General features: G+C 36.5%; 1 protein-coding gene across 4 annotated transcripts in view; it reads right to left on the bottom strand.

Moving 5' to 3' along the window:
- Uspl1 (ubiquitin specific peptidase like 1) overlaps positions 1-27,303 on the bottom strand; it is a 36,229-nt gene that overhangs the window by 8,090 nt on the left and 836 nt on the right. Inside the window, exons 2-8 of one of the 4 annotated variants that reach the window (XM_021236312.2) lie at positions 24,956-25,121; positions 24,325-24,453; positions 22,952-23,026; positions 18,895-19,528; positions 14,972-15,085; positions 6,411-6,540; positions 2,902-3,027 (exon numbers count right to left, since the gene is read on the bottom strand). In XM_021236312.2, coding sequence (XP_021091971.2) covers positions 2,902-3,027; positions 6,411-6,540; positions 14,972-15,085; positions 18,895-19,528; positions 22,952-23,026; positions 24,325-24,453; positions 24,956-25,054 — 1,307 coding nt within the window. In that variant the 5' untranslated portion in view covers positions 25,055-25,121. The remainder of the gene's footprint in view (positions 1-2,901; positions 3,028-6,410; positions 6,541-14,971; positions 15,086-18,894; positions 19,529-22,951; positions 23,027-24,324; positions 24,454-24,955; positions 25,122-27,303) is intronic. The other 3 variants (XM_087199515.1, XM_004854782.3, XM_087199514.1) reach the window with 3 other exon arrangements.

Raw genomic sequence — 27,303 nt, 5'->3', positions numbered from 1 at the left:
GAAAATGAGGCACTTGAGTAAGTTCAATTACCATAGCCTACCACTCCAGTAGTTGCTTAAAAAAAAAAACAAAAAACACTGTTAAAACTGAAGGTTTCCGCCGCCTGCCTCGCAAGTGGCAAGGTCCTGAGTTTGATCCCTGGTACCAAAAAAAACCCCCCAAAAAACAAAAAGAAACTGAAGGTTATGACCAGACCCCTAAAAGAGACTGTGGCAGTACTGAGAAGTTCATTTCAAAGGTTTGAGAAGCACAATTAAATCTGATTCTAAGATCTTGGCATTCTACATCACCATGCTCTGAATATAATTCCTAAACAAGTAAAAGGATAGAAGATTTGGACTTGCTCAGTATCATTTACCTGATTTAATAATGGATTTTTTTCTGTAATGTGGAGATATTAAAGATAGAGCTCATTTGAGACAAAGAAAACTTGTAACAGTTTCTAAAATGTTGTATGATTCAATTACTCATGGTATTATGATAGGTTTAATTACTTTTAAGTTATATCTAAAAACTATATTGTTTCTAAATTTCTTTAGGCACCAAATCAAGTTAATACAAATTTCAAAGTAAAAATCTATAAAGAACTTATATAAAGATCTTGTCATTTAAAATTTGAGTGAAACTTTACATTCAATTCAATTTACTTTTGAAGAATACAGGAAATGTCCAAATTACAAATTTTGCTTTACACCCCCAGTGGAACTTAAAACGTTTTTGATTGAAATGGATCAGTTTCCTGATCACAGCATGAATCCTTAAGGCAAGTAAGACAAGGTATCTGTATAATTAAAGTGTTATGTTCCAATGGAATCAAATCAAATAACACATAACAAAATAACAAAATGAATGTATCCTTAATTCTGAGGCTTGAGAAAAAGCAAATATAAACATCAGATGAAATTATATATACCAAGAAGCCTCAAGCAATCCAATGGACCAATGGAAGATGGCAGATGGCCAAATCCCACTGCCCTTCTACCTCATCAAGGAAAAGACTTTTAGTGAGGATCCCTAACCACTTAGAAAACTCTGAAACTAGATAGCAAAGCCAGGTTAAAGCCACTTTCTCTTCCTTCCCACCTTGCCTCCCACTCAGATGCTACCAAATGATAACGAAGGACAAATCAGGTACTAGCCCAAAAAGATAAAGGGAAAAGAAAATGAACAAATAAGGAGTCAATAAATACTTAGAAGATAGAAAGCAGAAAAATTGCACTGTAAGCAGCAGAACAGATGAAGTAATAACAAAAGCACTATGGAGCAAGCATACTGAGAAGAACTCATCTGTACCACAGAACCTGGAAGGACTCAATATTTACAGGCAATAAATATTGTGGAGTACGGAGATAAGGCCCAGGATAAACACTGGGATCAGGAGTGACAGTGCATATAAAGAGGACTCCTATGTGCCAGACCCAGAGAGGCACCAGTGCAGGCTGAGAAATTGCAGCCAAATGTGGAAGTCCAAAGAACACAGGTTTCCAGGAAAAATGGGGATGGGGAGGTAGAGGGTCAAAAAGCCTAAGCAATCTGAGCGTTAGAAATTGTCACTGGATATGGTGGTACACACCTGTAATTCACTCACTCAACTCAGGAGGGTCAGACAGAGGGTTGGAAATTTAAGGGCAGCCTGGGCAACTTAGCAAGAGTGTCTCAAAAAAAAAGAAGTAGGGGGGCTGGGGCTTTAGCTCAGTTGTTCTGCTGCCTGCCTCGCAAGTGCAAGGTCCAAAGTTCGATCTCCAGAACCAAAAGGGGGGGGGGGGGAACCTGTTTAAACCATTTATAAAAAAATTCACAGTGAATAATAAAAGCAAATGAAAACACAAGACAGTTTTAGGAAGAATAAAGAACATAGTGCTGCACAATACTTGGCTGGGGAGAAATACATGTACATTAATAATACAAACACTGAGTACTGCGCTTTAACCAAAAACATACTGCCACTTTAAGGACAGATAAAAGCTAAACAGAGATGAAGTCCAGGTGCCACTAAAGGCGTCCTCATCCTCAACCACTATAAAAAAGTGCAGAACACTACAGCAGAAGCAAAAACATCACTTTGCCATGTCAAAGTCAATACTACCTTGATTGAAGTAGAAACCTGGAGACTGTCCCTTTTTCCTTCGCTCAACCCTTTTTGCAGTATTAAATTAACAGGTAACTTATTACTTCAGTGAGAATAAACTTTGGGAAGGATTCGGAGGAGTTTCTGGCACATTCAAGGGCACCAGAATTTAATGTCACAAATTCTTTATTACACCAACTATATTTCATTTCTTTAGAGTTAAGACTTAAAATGAATGTTAAAGAGGACAGGTACATGGGCGAGTAGATTAACAAGACAAACTGCTAAAGATGGAACTGACTGTGAATTTAAAGACAGTGACTTTGGTAAAACCGGACAAGGTCGCTCTGGCCAACATTCCCACTGAGGACAAACAGAAAAGTCAGCAAAACATCATGAAAACACATCTGTTCAAGGGTAGCAGAAAGCTTACAAGGTAATGAAGAATCTGCAGGATAAGATGTGAGAAGACAGTAATCTGATATGAGCCTTGGTTCGCCTTGGTTCTTAAAATTAAAGAAATCTCAGAATTCTGGTGACTTTGGACACTTGGCTGGAGGAAATAGTAGAAGTTGAATATCCATACAAGTGAGGGCAGAAAAAAGAGGAAAGACACCAGGATGATGGGTCGGACAACCAGAGTCATTGCTCCAGTGGCATTTCACTGAAGACAGTTTACTTCCACTGGGGATATCAGCTCTTGATGAAGACGAGCATCTGGCAATTCATAAGTGTATGCTAACTCACACTTCTAAACGGCAGAGTGCAGTTGTCACTTTCAATTCTACATATTAAAAAAAAAAAGCAAAATTACAAGGCAATTTTAACTCACCTTTCCAATACCATTTTCCTTCTTTGTGATTTACTGCTGCAACTGTTACATGGGCCAAAGTGGGCAGCATTAAGTGGGTGCCACTCAGGGATGACATTTGTAAAGGTGACTAGATTCTTCACACACCTATACAAGTAGAAAGCACAGCTTAAAATATTTCATTTACATTCATTTAAACCAATGTCGAAAACAATCCCTTCATTTGCTTACTCATACTCTTATTTTCCCATTATTAGTAAGGTGATGTTCCTCCCTATCCCTGGTAAGAAAGTTCTCTGCAAAGATTCTCCACATGAACTATTTCATTTTTCAACTCTGATGAAGTAAGAAAGTATGAAAGGCAGGGCTTTTCAACACAGTCACACTAATATTTTGCACTAGAAAATTCCTCGTTGGGAGCCACTGTTTTGTGTGCTGGAGAACGTGTAGCATCATCCCTGGCCTCTACTCACCAGATGCCAGTATCAATTCCAAGTTGCAGCAACTGATGTCTCCAGACACTGCTAAATGTCCTATGCCGAGGCAATAAAGGCCCTGCTGAAATCTGCTATTCTCAGGTTGTCAAATTTAAGAGCTCATTTCTTATTCAACTCAACCTGGCTAGCCATTACTTGCAACCAAAAATGAAAAGGTGTGTCTTCAAATATATAATCAGGAATTCATACAATTTAATTTGCTTGATCCTTTAAAAAAAAATTACAGCACTACCTGTAAAAATTTTGCTTTTTCATAGGTTATCCAAGTTCTAAATTTGCACTTTAGTCTGAATGCTTGACAGCAATAATCATCTAAAAAGATTTTTTAGGATGTACACTGAACTTCAGCTGTACTCACTTTAAAAATATATATATTTAATTAAAAGATTAATTAAATATATAATATATATTATTATATATTTAATATAATATATAAAATATATTATATATTTATTTAATATATAAAATACATTAAAATATATATTGTCTACTGCTGGAGAGACACAAGATTCTTTTTTATTCAACAAAAAATACTGACATATCAAATAAAAAAAAGCACTGGCTGTTAAAAATAGATACATTCTCAGGAAAGCTAACATTTTAAATACAAAGCCACACAGAGGTACCAACAAATGTATTGCTTGTATTCTGCTAAAATTCTTCATTCTCAAAGATAACTGTAAGTAAAGGCTATTTTTTATTTTGTAAAAGAAGAGTTGTCTCTGCAAGTGTTAATACTACATGACACCTGATTTTTCTGGGCACTATGTGAAAGGCAAGGCACAGTGCTAGGCACTCACCTTCCAAACAAGGTTAAGTGGCAGGGACTACTCTTCCGCCCATTTTACAGAGGAAACTGAAATACACAGGACACTCCAGATGTTGGATGATAAACTGGAGTCCTGAATACAGGCAGTCTGCCTCCAACAGACAGGTTTTTAACCACCTTCAAATTATACTTTCTAAACCAAGCAAAAAGCATTTCAACTGGCACAAAAATAGCAGCCCCAAAACAAATGAATTGGCTGGTAGTCCTTCACATTATAGAGTAGTTTTTAAGTTATAACACTGAAATATATTTAATGAAATGCTGCTTCACTTTAGCTTTTCTCTACTGTTTTTATTTTTTAGAAGAAAGAAAGAATATTTTGAAGAAACAAAACCAAAATGGAAACAAAATGGCTGGTGGCTTCTTCCCCTGCAGAGCTCAGAGCTTTGTCTATCCACAGCTCTAGAGCACATTTACCAACCTGTGTGCAAAGATAATGGAAAGGAGCTCAAAGATCAAATTACTTACAAAAATCACTGGCTCTCTCCTCTGTGTTCATATATTATCCTAACTAGCAGTCTGAATTTGGCCGGGGTGAAAATTATTTCCAATGGCCAGGTGAGTTCCTGGCACACAAAACATACTTAATGAAAAGCTACCAAACTACTAGGATGTGGATTCTAGAAAAACTATAATTAAGCTGATTCTAATCATTAACCTTGTTTTATATTATTTCAAACCCAGATAGTGATTAGGGAATTTATCACAGGGAGCAAGAAAGCAAGCCTCAGGGGCCAGAAGACCTAAACTGTGCCTCCTGATTCTGCCACTTACTAGTGTATTCCCAGAGGCACCTCCTGAATCTTTTCAAGCTTTAGTGTCCTTATCTGCTAAATACTTCCTGAGTTATTGTGAGGAGCAAAGCAGATCATTTACACAAATCAATGACAGAACACCTGCAAACAGGTATCTGCCCTCATTATTACTTGCTTACAGTTACTCCAGCCCTGGTGTAAGTAAAATATTCTCACACTGTTCTAATAGTTTTGAATTTAACAGGTTAAAAAACAAAGTTTCTCTTGCTTGCATTCCCCAGACTCTAGGATCTAGAGCACTCTCTTAAAGGAAACTCTCCCTTTGCTCCTTAAAGACCTACAGAAGCTGGGCATGGTGGTGCACACCTGTAATCCCAGGACTTGGGAGGCTGAGGCAGGAGGATCACAGCGAGTTCAAGGCCAGCCTAGGCTCCATAGCGAGTTCAAGGCCAGCCTGAACTACATAGCAAGACCCTGTCTCAAAAATAAATACATACATATCTACAAAGAATTCCATACTGTATTTAGATAGTAATTATATAATATTTTTATTCCCATTTTTACTTCATAATGTTGAGGCTTAACTAATAGATAAGTTAAAAAGATTTATCTTTATTAGAATCGTTTGAACAAATGACCAAAGGGGCAGTTGGTCGTCTTTTAACTGCCAGCCAGCAAGTTTCTCAGGTACAGATCAAGTAAGGGCATTCTGAGGAATACCAGCCCTGTTTAATAATCTCCTAGAACCTAACTCCTCCCCTATTTGGTAGGTGTATGGAGGCAAAAGAGATCCGCACCTTCTTTTTTTACCATGTCACCTCTCAAATGCCAATCTTGGGGTCTTGCATATCACCATGGCCTCTCTCTCTAATCTCCACCTAAAGGCCTACAGAAGCACTTCAGGTACAGAAAGATTCTCATGGGACTAAAGGAAGAAATGTGAAAGTGTCTCCACTCCTCACTAAAGAAATTCTTTGCTTTTTCTTTGTGGTGCTGGGAATAGAACCCAGGGCCTTGTGCATGCTAGACAAGACCTCTACTACTGAGCTATATTCCTACCTTTTTAAAAAAATTTTGAGACAAACTCTAAGTTGCCCAGGGTGATCTCAAACTTGTGATCTTCCTGCCTCAGCCTCCCAAGTAGAGGGGATGATAACTGTGCACCACAACACCTGAAAACACTAAAATTCTTTTAAAAACTATTAACAATCTCTCAAACCATGGATTTTTGACCCTTTCAGTTTAAAGTAGCAAGCAAACTGCAATTTCTGGTGTTCGAATATGTCCTTTCACCCACAGTGGTCAAAAGACTTAAAAATATAGTGGGAAATTCTTTCAACGTTAGAGGAACAGGGTGAGAATAGTGATACAGGTGCAAACAAATTTTATTCAAATTGTATCACTCAGAACCATTTCAACAGAATGAATCCATTTTAAACAAAAACTAACCTGTTTTGGTATCGGTGCCCACACTGTGAACATTCAAACTCCCATGAAAAAGAATATGTGAAGAGCTTTTCGACACGGGCTTCAGTTCTTAAGAGGAGAGGAAATGCAAACACAGGGCTCTCCCTTTCACCTTCCAAAAAGAAAAGGAAAAATTATTACAATTAACACTCTCAAAAAGTCAATCAACATGACGAACTATTGTCTTTCCCCCCATATTTACAGTATAAATATATGTGACTGTAGTATGACAAAGTCATTTGTAACTGGGGAGGGGAAATTTTAAAAGCATTTTACTAAAAATAAAAATGTCCAGCATAGATTTAATTATCAGCTCAGCCTCTTCCTTTATGAAAATTTAGGACAAAAACACAAACCATCCATACTGTCTTCTCAGATCTCTGTAATTTTCCTCAGCAAAGAAAGAATCTTAATTACAAAGATGGTATATATTAAAGCAAAAATAATGTAAAGGGTATGCAATAGATACTAAAAAAAATTTACATAGCAGCACACAATAGTATCAGAATTTGATAAAACCATTAAACCCCACTTCTGTTTTGATCCTCTTGTTCTGAGGGCAAAACACTCAAGGGCTAAAGGACCAGCCTTATACCTTCTGACTCTAGCTACCTTTCCTTCTAACATTTTATTCTAGTCCTTTCCTTAAAAATTTAAACACCAAAATCTTTTAAGAAGATCTGAATTTTGTGGTCATTGAAACAAAACCCAAATGATAAATACTGGCTTCTAGTGTTGAGATCAACATGTCAGTTAAATAGGATTCACATTCTTACATTCATTTTCCAATTGGTTTCTCTCTCTCCTATCCTCAGGGGAGCTTATAAGGCCCAGGGGACTCTGAGTCCCTACCTCCAACAGAGCCTTACTGTCATGGTTCAGTTCTCCCCCAAGTCTGGAACTACAATTGTGCAGAACAGGGCCAGAAATAGTCACCTTGGTAGGACCACGAAGCAGACAGTAGGTGTTATTGGCCAAGCATATTCTGTAAATATCAGCAGTTACAAAGGCTACTTTAATACTCACCTGTGTGGTACTGTCCCATTACTTTTATATAAAAGCAGAAAACCTAAACAAAATATTTTTATAAATTGAAACACAAATCAATCTCACAGAATGAAAACTGCAGCACTATACAGGGTAGGGAGTATAGTACGAGTGTGTAATCATAGCCATCAGTCTTTAAATGCTTACTCTTTTGTAACTAAATATTAACTGAAAAAATAAGCATTTTACATTTCATTATGACAACATAAAATCAAGTCTAAAATACATAGTTTTCAGCGAATCAAAATATCATACAAGAGCTCACAACAGTTAAATAAGTTACATGCTTACAGATCTTCAGTAAGTTATATAGCTCCTAAATTTATTTGAATTGTTTTCCCTTAAGATTGCAAACTTTAAGTACTAAGTAGAATGCCTAATTTTCATTTTTATAATCTCCTGCCTAAATTAAGTGGTCTCTCAGGCTATAACACATGGGACACCAGGCATACTGGGAGCTAGTCTGCTGTGCTGTACTGAAAAGAAAGAAATTAGGTGAAAATTAACATACTAAATGGAGACTTTCCAGCTTTCTTCTTCCATTCAATTAGTACCAGGATACTAGCAGCCAGATTCATAATCTCCAGGTATAAGATTGGAGGACTAAAGTCTGAAGAAACAGTTCTAAGCAGTGGAGGGTGGTTAGAGACACTAACAGATCATGATCTTCCTGTAAGGGACTAGTCCCTACCAGATTACTCTGTGGCAAAGCCCATCAGCCTATGATCATCATCCATAGGAACTCACTCTTAAAAACTTCACACATAACATGCCAATTGACAACCAAGACTCAATAGATATTTTATGAAAAACTTACATAAAAGGCAATGACAAAAAATAAATAAATTCAGTGGTCTCTGCTCTAGAATTTAATCCCAAATCTCTACCCTCAGTGCAATTTGCGTATTTCTCTGAAATACTTTCACACCTGCAAACCTTTGTGATTCTCTGCTATCTATTCAGTTTTCTCTTCTGTTCACTGCTCATTAACATCTTCAGGTCATCTTTTTTTTTTTTTACTTAAGTGTAGGAGTTCTTTTGAATGTATCTTGGCTATTACGTCTCTGCTCTATCTATGCCAAGAGGTTTAAAACTTTAAGGTTAATATTTATGAATCTTTTTTTAATCTAATGTTTAAAAAAATTTCCCGGTGAAGCTCAGCCGGTCCCAGCACCCGGAAAGAAGCTCCCCTGCTGCCATCCCAGGCTCCTAGGGCCAAGAAGGTGAGCCAGTCCCAGAACCCGGAAGGAAGCTCCCCGCCTCCATCCCAGGCTCCTAGGGCAGTGCTCAACCAGTCCCAGCACCTGGAAGGAAGCTCCCCCACTGCCATCCCAGGCTCCTAGGGCCAAGAAGGTGAGCCGGTCCCAGCACCTGGAAGGATGCTCCCCCGCCTCCATCCCAGGCTCCTAGGGCCAAGAAGGTGAGCTGGTCCCAGCACCCGGAAGAAAGCTCCCCACCCACCTCCATCCCAGGCTCCTAGGGCCAAGAAGGTGAGCCAGTCCCAGCATCCACAAGGAAGCTCCCCTGCTGCCATCCCAACCTCCTAGGGCAGAGAAGGTGAGCCTCGTGGGTACCAGAAGCACCCTTCCCCCCTCCGTGGAAAAGAGAAGACACATAAACAAGCCTCAAAAACCTACAGCAACCCCAAAGGGAAACAAGATGGAACACTCTGATACTGAACCACCTGGACTCTCTGAACTGGCAACAAAAGAGGATCTGGGAAAAATGAAATCAGAAATAATTACTGAGATAACAGCAAAGATTTTGCTCATGGTGCAAGACATGATTAATAAATCTAGAGAGGACACAGATAAAAAAAGAGAGGATCTGAGGAACATGATGGAATCCCAACATAGGAAACAAACGGAATCCATCAAACAGATACAAACAGATTTCCAAGAGATTAATAACTCCATCAAAAGTCTGCATAGCAGAATGAACCAATGTGAGGATAGAATTTCACATACAGAAGATAAGATTGCAATTAGTGAGGAGGAAAAGAAAAATTGCTTTAAAATTGTAAGGGAACATGAGAAATCAATCCAGCAAATGCTAGACGATGCAAAGAAGATTAACATAAGACTGATTGGAGTCAATGAAGAAAGAGGAGAGAGTGCAGATGATTTAAAAAAACTCTTCACAGAAGTGATGGCAGAAAACTTCCCAAGGAGGGGGCAAGAACTTGACATATAGATAAGTGAGGCATATAGGACTCCAGCTAGCCTTGATCAAACAAAATCTACACATATGAATATAATAGTTAGGATTTCAGAAATCCAACAGAAGAATAAAATTCTACAAGCAGTGAGAGAAAAGAAACAAATCACATACAAAGGAAAGCCCATCAGAATCACAGCAGACTAACCCTCAAGGCAAGAAGAGCTTGGAGTGATGTATTTCAAGCCCTAAAGGAAAACAGCCTCCAACCCAGACTGATGTACCCTGCAAAACTATCTTTCAAAATTGTTGGAGAAATAAGATACTTTCATGATAAAGAGCACCTCAGGAACTTCATGAATACCAAACTGGCACTCCAAAAAATTTTAGACAATACCCTAGGAAAAGACAATGAAGATCACAACCCCAGGAAGCCCAACAGAATGAATCCATTGAGCATGACAAATTAAACGCAAAGGGGGAGAATCCAACAAAAAGAAAACATCATGACAAGGCTTTTAAAACTTTTGACTTCATCTCCCTAATGAGTGTATAATTCAATCTTATTATTGTACTGATAAGTATTTTTCTGATTCTAGAATTGCACACCATTCCTTGTGCTATACTGGCTATTTATCATCTTATGTCTACATTTTAACTGGGTTGTCTATTAATGAGCTCTAAGAATTCTTTATATATTCTGGTCATAGGTTATATGCATTGGAAATATGGTCTGTTTAAGGACTACTTTTCATTTTAATGATGTCATTTAAAGTTCTAAATTTTGATGGCATCTCATTTATCAATTTTTTTTCTTTTATACATCATGGTTTTTGTATCCTAGGTAGTTCTTGCCTACCCTGAATTCATAAATATTTTCCCTTATAATTTCTTCTTAAAGTTTTATACTTTTAGGCTTTCTTATTTAGGTTCATAGATCCCTTCAAGTTATTTTCATGCATGGAAAAAAAGGGTTGAGGTTAATTTTTTATATACGGATACCAGGTGTTCTAGTGCCATTTGCTGAAGACACTGTCTCTTCCTCGGCTCTTGAATCGAGTTTATATTCTATAAAATGCTAATGTTAAATAATCTTTCAAAACTCAGTGGACCATATATGTGTGGTTCTATTTCTAGATTCTCTGTTTTATTCCAATGATCTATATGTCTTTCCTTATACCAACACTGCCTTGATTACTATAGCTTTAGAAGAAGTCTTAAAAGTGGGTGCTAAACGTCTTCCAACACTGTTCTTGTTTTTGGCTGTTCTGGGTCCTTTGTACTCGTACATAACTTTTAAATTTCAATATCCAATTCTTCATTTATAGCAAGTATACACAGACCTGAATTTTTATATATATCTTGTGTTTTCTAATCCTGCTAAATTCAAGTACAAGTTCTAGGGGCTCCTAGAGATTTCTTAGTATTTTCTCTGTAGATGATCATTTCATCTACATATAAAGATTTTGCTTCTGCCGTGCCAATCCTATCCTAGTTGTGTCATTTTATTGCCAGACTATTTTGGTTTAGACCTATGTTTCAAAGTCTAATGGACAGATGAAGAGTAGGCATATATGCCCTTGTTCCCCACTTTAGGGTGAAAGCATTGTTCCTTCTCCATTCATAGAAGGTGTTTTTGCTGGAAGTATGGAGTACATGTCTTTGATCTGTTGAGAAGGTTCTGTTCTACTTCTAGTCTCCTGATAGCTTTTACCATGAACAGCTGTAGAATTTAGTCCAATACTCTTTCTCCAACTAGTGACAGGATCATATGGCTTTTTCCTTTCCTCTGTTAAAATGATGACTTTTGGGGGTGGATCTTCCAATGCTGAACCAACACTGCCATCCCTATAATAAAACTTTCTACATACTGCCAGATCTGACTTCTAAGAGTTTGTTTTGTTAAACAAATTTCTATCTATGTTCACACCTTTTTCTTCTATTATCTTTATTCAGTTTTAGGATTAGCACAATGTTGATTTCCTAAAATGAGGGGAGAAGTGTTCCTTCTTTTTTCTGCTTTAAATGTTTGATATAATTTATCAGTTAAAATGTTTATGAGCCTGCTGTTGTCATATAGGTAGGTTTTCAAGCTAGGAATATACTTGAATAGGTGCTATTCAAATTTTGTATTTCCTGCAGAGCTAGCTTCATTAATTTGTCTTCTAAGTTACTTCTTAGAAGCTGTCAAATTTATTTCAAAACAGATTTTTGTAATATGCTTTCTATATCCTTTTAAATTCTGTAAAATCTGTGGTAATGTCTCCTAGATCTTAATATTGTAATTTAAAAAATGTATAACTAATACTGTGTAGTAACAGGAAGAAAAGGTCTAAAAGAGCAGGGGAATTGGGAGGGGTAGGGGAAGGGAAAAAAGGGAAAGGAAAAAATATGAGAAGAGGAAAAAAATGGAAACAAGGTCTTTGCAAATAGGGAAGGGTGAAGGGGGTGAAGGAAGGGCAAGGGAAGGGGAAAAAAACAAGAACCAAGAGACTCATGTAAAGGTACAAGATCCCAATGATGAATGTAACTGTATTTTATACCTAAAATGTACCAATAAAGTTAATGGGGAAAAAAAACATTTCCCCACTTGGAAGTGATAAAAATATTCATTCATATGCTTTTTCTTCCAAAATTTATTACCCTGCTTTTCACACTTGAGTCTTTAAATAAATAGGCTGAAGTATTTCTCTGATTATGGTATAAAGCAGGGACCCAATGGTTCCCAGCACTGTCTCCTAGATATTCTTTCCCTACTCATGTGCATAACTATCTGTTCCAGCATAAAAGAGCCAAAAGGGGAGGTTCTCATCTAGACTGTCCATCTCTTCCACTGTCTACCCTTACATGCCATGACAAGATGGGAAAGTGGCCTGAAGATGCTGAGTAATTAACAGAAGAGAAAACTTGAAAAGCTAGATAGCAAAGAGTCACTGAAAGGTCTGCATCATTAAAAACAATAATCAACACTTTAAGGCGCCTGAGGCAGGAGGATCTCAAAATTCAAGTCCCACCCTGGAAATTTAGCAAGACCTAGTCTCAAAATAAAAAAGGGAATGAGGATGTAAAGTATGAAGGCCCTGGGTTCAATCCCTAGTACCCAAAACAAAACAAAAACAAAACCCAGTAATCACTATGATAAAGACACTGATCTGGAAAATTCAACCAACATTCAGGGTCAGTGTAGATTCTACTTCTACATTGTTAAGTACTTTGAAACAAATGTTAATGTTCAGAATGACAAGATACAGGAACATTTTAAGGTGCTTTCTGCAGCAGGTTAGATTTCATTAGTAAGATCATAAACTCTAATGTTTGAGTGGGTAAACTCACTGTTGAAGGGGCAGAAGTACAGACAAGCAAGGACTTCTATAACATTAGAAGAGCTATATGCTCACTGGTCATGATTACACACTAATTATTTAAAAGTCCTTCTCTGTGACATAGAAAACCAAGCCCAAAGTAGAGGGAGCAAGAGGTGCACCATTGTTCCATATATAACTACCAGAAACAAGAAGGGTGGTGATTCAGATTGGGGTGGGAACCACTCTTTAACTCATACCTTAGGTTACTTCCTGAATAAATCATGGGAGTCCCTTAGTCTGCACTCTAGGGATCTTCTGGAAAAGGGTCCTTTGAAATGAATATTCACCCAACACCTTAGTGGGTGGGGGTAAAGAATTGGGGAGACAACAAAGGAGTTTAGTGAAAAGTTTGAGTGACAGAACTATTCCATATCTTATAATGACTACATTTAAATAAATACATTTAAAAAGCGTTTTACTGATAAAAAAGAAAAAAGATTATTCATCTCACCGACCCATCTGATGATAAATGAGTACAGTTCCTCAGACCTAGGAGGCAGTGCTAGAGATCCAGTATATGGAAAATCAATTTCATATTATAAAAACAAAGCAAACATATGTTGGAGGCCTTGAAAAACAAAGGAGAAACTAGGGGCCAGAACTGTGGGACAAACAAGTACATCAAAAGCTGTCAGGTATGTATGTACAAATGAAATTGCTTCCAGATACAACTGGGCCTGAATAAAAGCCACTCATTGAGAAAAAACCTAGAAGGCACAGATATTATAGGTAATTACTAATATCAAGTATCACATAATATTAATAGAAAAGTTAATGCAAAGATAAAAGGGAAATAAAAGACATCCCTCTCAAAAAACAAAAGATCAGCACTAGCTAGGCATATGCCTGTAATCCCAACTCCTCAGGAGGGTCTGGGGGGAGGATCACAATCACAAATGTGAGGCCAGCCTGGGGAACTTAGAAAGATCCTATCTCAAAATAAAAAGTAAAAAGGGTTCGGAATGTAGCTCAGTGGTGAGCAACCCTAGGTTTGATCATTAGCAGCCCAAAAACAAAGACAAAACAAAACCCAAAACAAAGAAACACCAAGTGCTCTTTTTTATAACACCAAAAAAAAAAAAAGTTTATAAAGACAGAAGCTCTCACTCCCTTACTTCCCTCTCTGCTCCCAAAGGCCAAAATTAATTCACAGAGGACAAAGCAAGTCCTATTATTGTTGTTTTTAAAGGTGAGAAAGCTTCCCAAAAGGTCATTATCATGTATCTCAATAATCCACTGACCAAAGTCCATTCTTATAATCACTGGTAAGAAAAGCAGAATTACTCTAGTGGTTTTAGATCAGAGAGTTGCAAATCTGTCCATATGTAGGAATCATATTATGGGGCTTCTAAAAATTACTGATTACCTGAGCCCTATCCTCCGGATTCTGACTTAACTCACTTGGCATGGGACCCTAGCACTGGTACTGACTTTTAAATTTCCTGGGGTTTTTTTTGGGGGGGGGGCAGTAACTAGGAATTGAAGCAGGGGTGATCTAACACTGAGCTACATCCCCAGCTGTTTTGTTTTTGTTTTTGTTTTTATTATGAGGCAGGGTCTTGCTAAGATGTCCAGAGGAGACCTTAACTTTCGATCCTTCTGCCTTGGCCTACAAAGTGCTGGGATTACAGGTGTGTGCCAACATACCTGGCTCTTCCCTATGTTTTTTAATGCACAAAGCTGAAAATGCTGGATTAGCCTACTGGGGGAAAGTTTTGGAGGAATAACAAAAGGTGTACCCCCTCAAGTGTTCACTTAGTACTGAGAAGTGCACTAACTGCAAGAGGTAAAATGCCAGCCTACTTATTTATATAAAATAGCTCACAGAACAGTGATTTAGGCTATGGTAGATTAAGTTATACAGCCCAGATTCTCTCACCTAAGAATCTGACCATCCAAAGTACTAAAACAACGTATTTTCTTATGATATACATATTTTTTATGACAGTAAGTTCAGTTACACCAATTACTTACCTAATGTGCATCTAAGCTGGGGCTGAAGTTTAGTAAAAACTTCATCTCTAATTTCATTCAGACAGGTCTCTATTTCTGCAGATATTTCTGAAGTAAGTTTTTTATAATTTCCACCTAAAACAGAACATTATCAATTTCTCATCAATGCGTATCTTTTCACAGAAAAACAAAGACATTAATAGTGAAAGCTTCTCAAAATGATTTTAAGTTTTGCAAATGAATACACCAAAGGCAAAATACAAAATGTCCTTAATTCTTCCTCCTGTGGTAGATCATATAACTCCCTTATTATTTGTTATCAGCACAATATTATCATCATTTAGTGCCTGAATAAAACCTTGGTGAAATAAAACTTTCTCACCCAAATAAATCAGAGGGCTACTAAAATACAGGTTGGCATCATCAGTGTTTCAGATTTCAGGTTTCTTTAGATTTTGGAATAAATGAATCTTCATAATGATGTATCTGAGGAATGACACACAAGTCTAAGTGTGAAATTCATTTGTTTTATACACACATAGCCTGAGAGTAATTTTACACTGCATTTTCATCAAATATTGCTCTTTTACTGTAATCTGTCACATGAGCTCAGGTACTTGAGCTGTTGGTGGTCAAAGACTTTCAGATTTTAGAGCAATTCAAATTTTGGATTTTCACATTAAGAATACTTAACCTATAGCTAACCTTTCAGAAATTTTGTTCATCTATGAAGCAGCTGAAGCTATCTCTCTACATGTTATTATTACCCATGGTAGAAACAACATTTAAACATTTTTTATACTTTGCAATAACTTTTTTTGAACTTAGCTAAGTCATAGGAATAGATAGGTTTGTAAGAAATCTTAAATCATGATTTTTTCCAAACGAATATTTGGTATATTTCACTTTATGTCTTTTGGGGGGGGGGGGGTAGAAAGGGTTTTAGCATCATAATCTTTATAGAATTTCATATCCTGCTTTGTTCACAGAAATTTGCTTCATTAAACACTTTGCAGGCTAGTTATTATACTGTGACTTACACAGTACATAGTTTATTAATCTCTCCTCCTTTGCTGGACAGGTAAGCAAGCTGTTTCTTTTTTTAATATTATAAATATTACAGTGATAAAGATTTTGGGACATATATCTGTCCATGTTTTTGATTACTTCTTTAGGATAAAAGTCCTCACAATGCAATTAGTATAGTAACTACACAAGACTAATAGGAAATTTATTTTGCATAGACTATATGCATTTGACTCTAGCTATGTACAAGATATAAATGGATCTTTTCTCTCAAATCTCTTATAAATAATTAATACATCCCGATCACACGCTGCTTATCTGTTTCCATAAAGAAAATATCTGGATTCTCCTTAACATGAAGTAACCCACCAGCTTGAACCACTGTCCCATTACGCAGCCTATACTGCTTCTCAGGGGGTGTTTCATTACAATAATGCAAAGAAATTAATGTTTCACTTGGATACTGATTTATGTGTGGCAATCAAACACCAGTAACACCCCCATTACCCCCAAGTAGCCAAAGGGAGATCCTTTGAAAAACTGAACTGTAAAAAAATAAAAATCAAACAACTGACACACACACACACACAAATCAGTCTCCAAGGAACTCAAAGTGAAACATTTCTTAACAAAATCCTAACTTTTTAACAATCCAAAGGTTAAGACTAAAGATCTTGAGATATTTTCTTTGACATAACAAAAATGAAACTAAGCTAGCACAACCTTCCTGGAAAGCCATTCAGCAAGACCATTAACACTAGTGTTTTAACATCCTTCCTAGGATATTAATCATACTGTATCCAAAAGATACATGAATACTTGTCATCGTGTGAATTCCTAATAGTAAAACATGCTATGTAGCCTGAATAGTAACTGGGAAGTAATGTGCAGGATGTACACAAGGGACTGGGAAATTCAAAGTCACATACATGCATAAGAAAATATCTACAATGTCAAGTGAAAAAAATTTGAGCCAGGCATAGTGGCACATGCCTGTTATCCCAGGAGGATCATAAGTTCAAGCACAGCCTGGGAAACACTGCGACTCAGTGACCCTGTCTCATAGTAAAATAGAAAATAAAAAGGAGTAGGAATGTACCTCAGTGTGAAGGCTCTGAGTTCAAGCCCCAGTACAGCAACAACAACAACAACAAAACACCCAAACAAACATAATAACAAAACAAAAAAACTCTGGCATAATGTTAAGTTAAAAAAAAGGCACAAATAAGATCAGGAAAGAAATGTACCAAGGCATTTCAATAAAAGTTCAAGAAGAAGCCATATAAAACAGTGATGTTAAGACAGACAAACCTGGAGAACAAAACTGAGAGTCAAGGAGCAGCTGCACATGTATGTGGAATACTGGCACATGACAAAGGTGGCATGGCAGATCAGCTGACAAAAAAGTGGAGCTAGAAAAACAGACTATGCAAGGAAGAAACAATGGATCCTTACCCTCACACCACACACAATACTAACCCCAGCTGAGTTAAGAATTTCAATATCAAAATTAAACTGATCTTTAAGTGAAAACATCAGTGAATGACTTCTTGACTATGGTAAAAGATTTCTTTAAAAAGCAACAAACATTAGTTCCCAAAGGAAAACTAAAGCCTCCTGTAACTCAAGACATCTTTTAAAAGTAAAAATACAGGGCCAGGGATTTAGCTCAGTGGTTTCACCTCCTGCTGTGCAAGCATAAGGACCTGAGTTCGATCCCTGGTACCAAAAAAAAAAAAGTAAAAATACAGGGCCAGGGATTTAGCTCAGGGGTTCCGCTGTTTGCCTCACAAGCACAAGGTCCCGAGTTTGATCCCTGGTACCAAAAAAAAAAAAAAGTAAAAATACAAGCTGGAAACTAGGAGAAAATTCAGCAACACATATCTGATGTAGAAATACCGCTGAGGATGTTAAAAAAATTCATATGAATAAGAACATGACAATCAATAGAACAAATAGGCATAAGACATTCACAGAAGAGGGAACATATGTGATCCCTTGTCAATATTCCCCATACAATGTAACAGCTATTTGGACAGCACTTACATGAGATATAAGTAATCCAGAGGTGATTTAAAGTATATGGGAGGATATGCAAAGGTTCTATACAAATATTATGCCACAGTATATAAAGAACTTGAGCATCCTTGGACTCTGGTATCTGTAGGAGGTCCTGGAACCCACAGATACTAAGGGAAGACAACACTGATGTAGTTCCATAATGGAAACTTTATACAGCAATGAAAATCACTGAAATACAACTACAAATAGCTTCACAGAACCTTACAGAAAGGAAAGGTACCAGAGCACACATAGTACAATGCCCTTTTTAAAAAGTTCAAAACTAAATTTGGCAATATACTGTTTAGTTATACATATGTTAAGGAACAATAAAACATAATTCAAGGTAATGATTACCTCTGGATAAAGGGGAGTAGGAAATACAATGAACATACAAATAGAAGTAATTGGAATTTTTTAAATACTTCTTGGGTTAAAAGGTAGCTTCATGGGTAACGTATTTTATAGAAAATAAAACAATAATATATCCTTTGCTATAAAGAAAGATTTGGGAGTGGATTTTTAGTTACAAGTTATTTTTACTCCAGTCTACTTTTCAGTAGTTAAAAACTTGAGATTTCACTTTGATACAATGCTGTGATGACCACTATCACCCTGACAAGTTAAGGCATAACCACAGCCCCTTTCTTCTTCACCAGTAGCTTTTGGAAAAGGCTGCCTCTGTGGCAGTCACGATGTAGTGACCGGTGTTATCTCAGGGTTCGTGACACTTCATGGCTCCCTGGCCTCAGGACTCTACACAGAACAGAAACTATTGATGGCATCTTTTCCTCTCACTGTGAGACAAAACTTTAAAATCTTTAAAATTTAAAAAGAAAGAATATATTAATACCAACCTTTAACTTCATCTGACTGACTGGTGTGCAGGAGCTTATTTGCTTGATTATATTTTTCAAACAACCTCCAAAATACAGAGTCCTTAGGACACAAATCAGTCACAATGTTCTTCAAGGCTTCCAAATGCACCAAAGCTGTCAGGATAGAATCTAACCAGCAGAGAGCATTAGCATTTCTCCACTGGACACATGAAGTGTGGCAAAATGATGAACATGTTCTCTCCCATGGCATTTCAAATTCAGATGTGCATCCTTCATTTTGAGAAGAAATTCCCCCAGTTCGAGAGACATCAACTGTAGCAGGACCTTCAGTAGCCACATCAACATTATCAGCTTCCAAAATCTCATTCTGTCCCAAGGATTCAGCTGTCCTAACTGAATCATGTTGACTACTACCAAGTAGTAAATTTGATGAGGTTTCATCAGATACGTCTCCATTTTGTTCACTATTTAAAATTTGTTTATCATCAGTAACAATATAAGTTCTAGTCTTTTTGGAATTTGCTAAAAGAGATAAATCTTTATAGCTGTTTTCCAAGACCTTTCTTTTTTGAGGCTTATTTGGAGTGTGACAATCTTCCAAATCAGGAGAAATTAAATTATTAAGTGATTTAGAGCCCAAAGGATAGATGCACTAGGAAAGAAAAATAAAATCATAAAAACTATAGAAATTCTAATAAGCTCATTTTACCTTATAATTCCTGTATCATAAAAATACATAAAATTTTAAGATTAATTTGACATTAGCAATTGCATTAGCCTAAATTTGGAAAAATTAGAGCTGACCAAAATTAGGCCCCCCAAAATACTTTTTTTCTAGTTAATTTGAAAAAATCAGATTTAATCTAGACTAGGGTACACTAATAAGCAAAACATCTATTTTTGCTCTAGTAAGAAATTCAATGTCAATTACATTTTTTAAATTTCAACAATGTAAAGATACTGTGGAGAGTGCTACTTTTTTGGGACATACATGCTGTGTAACATTAAATATGGGAAGAGTATTTTCAAATAAAACCATTGCACAGAGCAATTTCTATTTTTTTTATATTCTGAAACTGAACATGAATCTGAGAACATTGTTATTTTATACCCTTATTGGGTTTGGAGTCAAACTGGCTGAATTTTAATGTTCTCATCAAATCATACTGCGCGTTAACACAATTTCATCCAAATATAAAACTATACACAAATCATTAGTGAACTTTTCCTAACTTTGAAGACTACCAAGATATTCTACAAATTCAAGAATCTATATATAGTACTAAATGCCCTCATTTAAAATATGTCTTCTTCTATAGAAGTATGGCAGACTGCTTCCTCAGTGCCCCCAGCGAACTGAAGAACCACACCCACCTCGTCGTAATCCATGCCCTCGCAGTCACTCCCCTACACAGACTGGGTTTAGCCACGTGACTAGCTTTGACAGGACACTAAAACACACCATGTACATGGCGTCTGATAAACACTGGCTCAATGAGATTGTCCTCCTGACACCCTCCTAGTCCCAGCTATCATGCTGCTAAGCCCAATGAGTCTCATGAAAAAGACCTGAGATTCCCAACTGACTGCAGAATTGAACTCCCAGAGAGCAGCTACCACTACCTGCAGACAAACAGGCATTTCAACTGTTGCAGCAGACATCCTATGGAGTGACAGAGTTACTTGTCAAACCCACAAAATCATGCTATACTCTCTTTTGAGGTGATTCACAGCAACAGATAAGTGAAATGCACTAATTTCCCTCATCTAGGGGCTTCTAGAAGTGAATACTACTTTTAAAATATTATACTTAGGAAATTCCTTAGTATACATGGAACAAGGTCTGGATTCTGTTATCAACTAGGTGCATGATCAACATCAGTAATAACCTGACCATCATCTTTATACCTTGAGATTTCCTAAATTCTAAGTTGTCAGGAAACTGAAAAAACTAAAATCAATTAACAATTACCTGTGTTTATCAAAAGCCACATAAAGGTATGTATGCCAACAAAATTGAAAACAAGAACTCAAATATTTGTGCATCCATGTTCCTTGCCACATTATTCACAATACCAAAGATGGAAACACCCAAATGTCCAATGACAGATGAATAGATAAAGAAAACGTGGTATAGTCAAACAAAAGAATTTGATTCAGCCTTAAAATGGAAATCCTGTTACATGCTACAACATAAATGAACTGCAAGAACATTAAACTAAGTGAAATAAGCTACATACAAGAAAAATAGTGTATGACTTCATTTATATAAGCTTTATGGAGAAATCAGATTCACAGAAACAATACAGTAGGGATTGCCAAGGGCAGAACTAGGATATCTAGACACAGCACTTTAGTTTTGCAAGCTGAAAAAAGCTCTAGATATGTTTCAAAACTGTGAATATATCTAATACTCCTGAACTATACTCTTAAAAAAGGTTAAAATGATTAATTGTTGTATCTTTTGCCAGAATTTAAAAAGAATTTTAAAGACCCCCAAACAAGCTGGGCATCATGGCGCTTGACCGTAATCCTAGCATTCTGGAAGGGTAAGGCAGAAGGATGCCAAGTGTGACCCTAGCCAGGGCAACCAAACAAGACCCTCCTTCAAAATAACAATAAAATAAAAAATAAAGAAAAAGCAAAACAAACCACCAAAAACCAAAATACAAGCCATTTACCAATCTGATTATGGTGTATACACGTTACTTGTACCCTTGCTTAATTTAAACCAGTAACATTAAACCAGGAAAGGACCCTTGGGCACAAAACTTAATGGCCTGAATGGTCTACCTAAATGTTTTTGTAGACTTTTATTTTTCTCTCTTTATATTTGCCTTTAGTTTCTATTTTATTTATAGTGAACATGAGTGTTTAGAGTAAAGCTTTTACTCTATCTTTAAAAAAAAGTTTTAAGAAGATAGAGCAGTAATATTTGAGCTCTGTACTACCATCTAATATCACTTAATGTCTAATGTTGGAAAAAAAACCCTAATGCTGTCTTTCAGTGATTTTTTGAGGGAAGCAGCTTAAATAAATGTTTTTATTCTTATAAAAAATGAGTAAGGGGGCCAGGGATTTAGCTCAGTGGTTTCGCCGTCTGCTGCGCAAGCTCAAGGACCCGAGTTCGATCCCCAGTACCAAAAAAAAAGAATAAGGAAAACATATCATTTTCTATTTGCAAAACAATTATCTACAAAGTATTTGCCAAAGACAAAGTATAAAAATAACTTTCAATCACTTTACAAATAAAACTAAGGAAATAAATGCTTTCCCTGATAACACTAATTGTTTAAAATCCTTTTTATAATGGGGTGCAGTAATCTCATCTACTAAGGAGCCTGAGGAGGATTTAAAGCCAGTGTGCAGATCATGAGTGTATGATATTCATTAGTGGATTAGTCCACTAATGAGTCTACTGCTAAATGTGACACTGAGGGCTGAAGGGGGCTGAAACCTGGGGAAGAGGTACGGCACTGGGACGTGAGCTGACAGGGTCTATCTCCCTTCTTTCCCCTTGATCTCTCTTTCTGCTTCCGGCCACGAAGCCAAGAGTTCTTTCTCCTCTGCCATGCTGGCGTGCCTTGGAGCCGGCTGACTATGGACTGAAACTTCTACAAACTGTGAGTCAAAGTAAACCTTTCTTCCTCAGTAGTAGGTATCAGGTATTTTGTCCCAGCAATGAGAAAGTAACTAAAGCAAACTCTTACCCACTAAACATTCTACCCAGCAGCCACAGTGATCCCTTTAACACATAAATCAGATGACATCACCATTCTTCTGCCACTATCTCTGCTATGGTTCCTCACTTCACCCAGAATTAAAGTCAAGAGACCTTACCATGGATGTTAAGACCTGACTTGGGTCCACTCCCCAATTATTCTCCTGACCCATCTTCTACCATTCTACTTCTTACTCAAATACAGCTCCGCTGGTTTCACTGCCTATAGTACAAATATGACAAGCAGCTTCCAATCTCAGGCCCTTCCTTATGCTACTTCTCCTGAAAGACAGTTCTCTTTCTCTTGAAGGCCTCTGCTCAAATTTTACTCTCTCAATGAAGCATTCTGCTTACCACTTTATTTATAACTGCAAAGTCCTCCTGACACTCTAGTGGCCACTGCTTGATTTTTCTCCACAATACTATCAGCTGAGAAAAAAAAAAAATGGTACTGTTTATTATCTTTATGGTCTTTTCTACTTCAGAACATAACCACCTTAAAGGCAAGACATTTTCTGTTGTATTCATCATGAGATTGGGAATAGTGCCAACACAGTGACACACATAGTGAATAAATGCATAAATAAATGTTTTCTTTCAAATTACATCCAGAAAAGCATCTACTACTAACCCTGTGATTTGGCCTAGTATCTTCCAAACTGAGCTAGTCTTTAGACTTATTCCTAAAAGTTAAAAATCTACAAAATTCTGAGCCAACGCCACTGAATCAGTATCTGGGGGTAAGACCCAGAAATACTTTAATAGCACTCCAGATGATTCTGATGAACTGCTAGTTTCACTGAAGTAAACGGATCTGAAATTCAAAGACTACATTTCTTTTTTGGTACTGGGGATCAAACTTGGGTCCTTGCGCTTGTGCAGCAGGTGGCGAAACCACTCAGCTAAATCCCCGGCCCCAAAGACTACATTTCAATCATGGCTCTGCCACTTTATAAAGATCTTCTATTCCTAAACCCTCTAAATCTGTTTTCTTTTCTCTTTTTTGCAGGGCTAGGGATCAAACCCAGAACCTTGTGCGTGCTTGGAAAACAGGCTATCTTTGAGCCACATTCCCAGCCCTGTCTCCGTTTTCTTACTTGAAAATTAAGACTACTAGGGCCAGGGATGTAGCTCAGCAGCGCTGCGCCTGCCTGGCAAGTGCAAGGTCCTGGTACTGGAGAAAAAAAAAACAAAAAAGGAATACCTACTTCATAAAGGTTTGAGAATTAAATGTGTACAAAAGTTTCATAAACTGTTACATACAATAAAATGTTGAGTACTGCAGAATTTAATGACCTATATAAAAGTTATACCAGTAGATACAAATTACTGTAATTAATTCTAAAAGATATTTACAGTCCTTTAAGTACATAGTGTTTAGCACAGAGCACACAGTGTTTTTGGACTAACCAATTTCTAAAATACTCTTCCAGATAAATTAGAAACAACAGTTTTTTCAATCAGTGCCAAAGTTAATAAACCAAAGCAACAAGAGGGTATGTGCTATATGCTAATAGCTAACAAGAACCCCACAAAGTTAAACATATGTACCAACTCAGGAATTAAATGTTAAAAACAAACTGTTTAAAACTGTATACCAACCAGATTTACAACATTGTATTATGTACTAAAAATCTATACTCTCAAATATACAAACAGTAAAAATATAAATAATGAAGAAAAAAGCAAAAGATTAAAACCTATTACTATGTACTATAATACTTTACCTGCAGATCCTCACACAAAAAGATAGATTCTTGAAAACTAATTCGGTAAGTCTTTAAAGCTTTTAACTTTCCCTTCTCCCTACAAGCAGGACAATATCCATCTGATGTAACTTTAGCTGAATCATAATTCTAAAAGAGAAATAAAGCAAATTAAAATACAGACATACATAAACTACATCTAATTACAAAAGGCCAAATGGAAAGGTAACCAGAAAAAAAATCAGTTTTCAACAAGCATCCTGGCAAGAGTACATATGGCAAATAAAACAAATGCATATAAGGTTTTAGATAGTTATTATTCAAAAAAGAATAGTACAGTTTTAAAGACGAAAAAGATTAAGTTTTAAGTGTTAACCACAGCATCAATTTTATTTGCAAGAAAAAAAGTAACATCACGTGCCAGGCAAAATAAATGTTTCATATTCTCAAATAGTACACCATAAGGTCTATGTTCTATTTCTACTTTCACATATCAATAAAACACAGAGGTATACAATCTTTCGCCATTGCTGTAAGATTTCCGTGGAAGATATTTTTTAGAACTGGTAAAATTAAAACTGAATTTAAGTCTCAAAAATAGAAGGGGGAGAAAAAACAACTTTGCGCTGAGGCAAAAAATAAGTTCACTAACTTTTCCCAAATACCCCACCATGGGGAGTGAAGATATCCCTATATCAGGCCCTTGTCCAATCACTGGCAAACCATTTCCAATCTTCGAAGAATCCATCATTCCGAGTCATTGGCTAATTTATGTCACTTGAAACATGTCAATATCACTAAGGATTTTTCAATGAACCCTGGAAAAAAAAAGTTAATAGACAATTAAATAAAAATCCTATTAATTCTAAAATAAAAAGCTATGTTATTTTATAAAAGAAATATATTTTAATATATGTCTCAGGATAGTCATATCCTGTAATTGTGATCTTGAATTTGAAAATACCTAAATTTATTTATATATTTTGCATATAACAGGAAGAGGGCAAAAACTGGCCACAGGTTATATTTTCACACCCAACTCACTGTTAAGCAAATTAAACATAACATAGTACTGGGATCCACTATGTATTTAAAGCAAACTATACTGACCAGAGTTTGAAAACGTTTTTAAGAGTCTATGCACAATTATAATCAAACATGTCCACAATAACATGAGAAAATACCTGATGCCCCCCATTCACTGTTTTATTACTTAACAGGTACAAAAGAACCAATGAATCACATGTGTCATACATTATTTTTAACCAATACTTCATCAGCTGAAAACGTCACTTTTTAAAAGCTGACATCAATTTGTTTCTGTAAATGATCTGCACCAGAACAAAACATATAAACACTGCCATAGTACAAATTATACATGACAAGTTTGAGTGTAGCCCTGTAAAATAAAACCATATCCAGTCAAAATTACAAGATATAGCCAACTGTAAGGAAAATGCAATTAAAAGCAATTTAGATATGAATTTAAAATAAACCAAAACCACATGTAAGAATTCTTTAAGCAAAAGAAAATTATCACTTAGCAGCATGTTATAAAATAGCTTCAAGCTTAAATCTTTCCAAAAACCTAAAAATCCATCATTCTACAAAAGCCATATTCTAGGATTCAGTGGCTTACTGATTCACTTTAAAAACTACTTGTGATATTCTGTTCTTGCTGTATTAACTTCACACACCTTTCAAGTCAAGGAATAATTTCAAAAATAAAAATTCTTTTTTAACATGTCAGTATCAATGAATCTTAATTTCCTGTTCCTGAAGAAATAACTGAAAGACAAGGTTTCTCAACTATAGCACCACACATCTTGGATCACAGTTTTTTGTTGTAGGAACTGTCCTGTGCATTGCACAATGTGCAGGAGCATCACTGATGTCTACCTACCAAAAATGTCTCCAAACACTGCCAAAGTGCCCCTGGGGAAGCAAAATCATCTGACTGATAAGCACTGCCTTGAAGATTACTCCAAGTTGGTGTTTTTTACTTTTAGGCTTTTCACAGACAATACCAACTATCTTTAGCTACTTTTATTTATAATTTGCTTATAAAAAGGATTTACAGGACACAGGAAAGTCAAATTTATGTGGTTCCAACAGTAAAAGCATGAGCTTTGCACTTGTAAAGTGAGTCCAGAAATTTATCTGTAAAACTGGTCTAAGAATTAAATAAGATAATGCTTTAACACCTGACACATAATAAATTAAGGCTACTATTTGGTGCTAGTTTAATACTTCACTATGTAGGAAATACACAGTGCACCTTGTGTCACGTTGCACCATTCTCAAAAGAGAAACTGGTAGGCTATGTATCTCGAATAAATTGTTTTTGATGAAAATTTCCACCTCTCTGGGGGATCTAGGAAATCCTTTAAGGTGGTTCTCTTTCTCTCTCAATTACATGAGTTAAACAGAAGTCGCCTTCAGAATTGTTCAGATTCCACCACCAACATTTCAATGGGAAAGCTAGGTAGGCTGATGGCAGAAATACTAAATATTTAGAACACTCAAAAGAAAATTCATACAAACAAAACAAAAAACCACCTAGGTCTTCTTTCAAATACAAAAATCCTGGGGTGGGTTCTTAAACTTAGTGTGTCCCTAAGTAACTGCCTTCGCTGTCTTCCCTTCAAAAATAACCTGCTCCTGCTCCCAGTAACTCACATAAATTTTGCCATCTCCAGCCTTTCAAACACAAACTAGAAAGTTTGAGTCCTTCTCAGCTCTCGTTTCTCTTTTTCATGCAGTAAGTCACCCAATTCTGTTAACAGTTCTTTTGAAAATGTTTCCTCTTTCCATTCCATCCCCACACATCACTGTCAAAACGATGTTCCCCCAAAACAAGCCCTAGTCTGTCTCAGCTCAGCTTAAAATCACCTATTTACCCGAGCCTGGTTATAATAAAGAGTCCATCCAAACAGCTAAGTATGATCTTAAAGGTAGTACCATGACTCAAACTTCCCTGCACGGTGACACCAACCTAGC

Source organism: Heterocephalus glaber, unplaced genomic scaffold (assembly GCF_053883595.1).
Source record: "Heterocephalus glaber isolate CG9 unplaced genomic scaffold, H.glaber_assembly_v1.0 deba00001720, whole genome shotgun sequence".
NCBI lineage: Eukaryota > Metazoa > Chordata > Mammalia > Rodentia > Bathyergidae > Heterocephalus > Heterocephalus glaber.
Note: the sequence above shows the minus strand (reverse complement) of the source record. Positions and strands in the feature narration are given on the sequence as shown.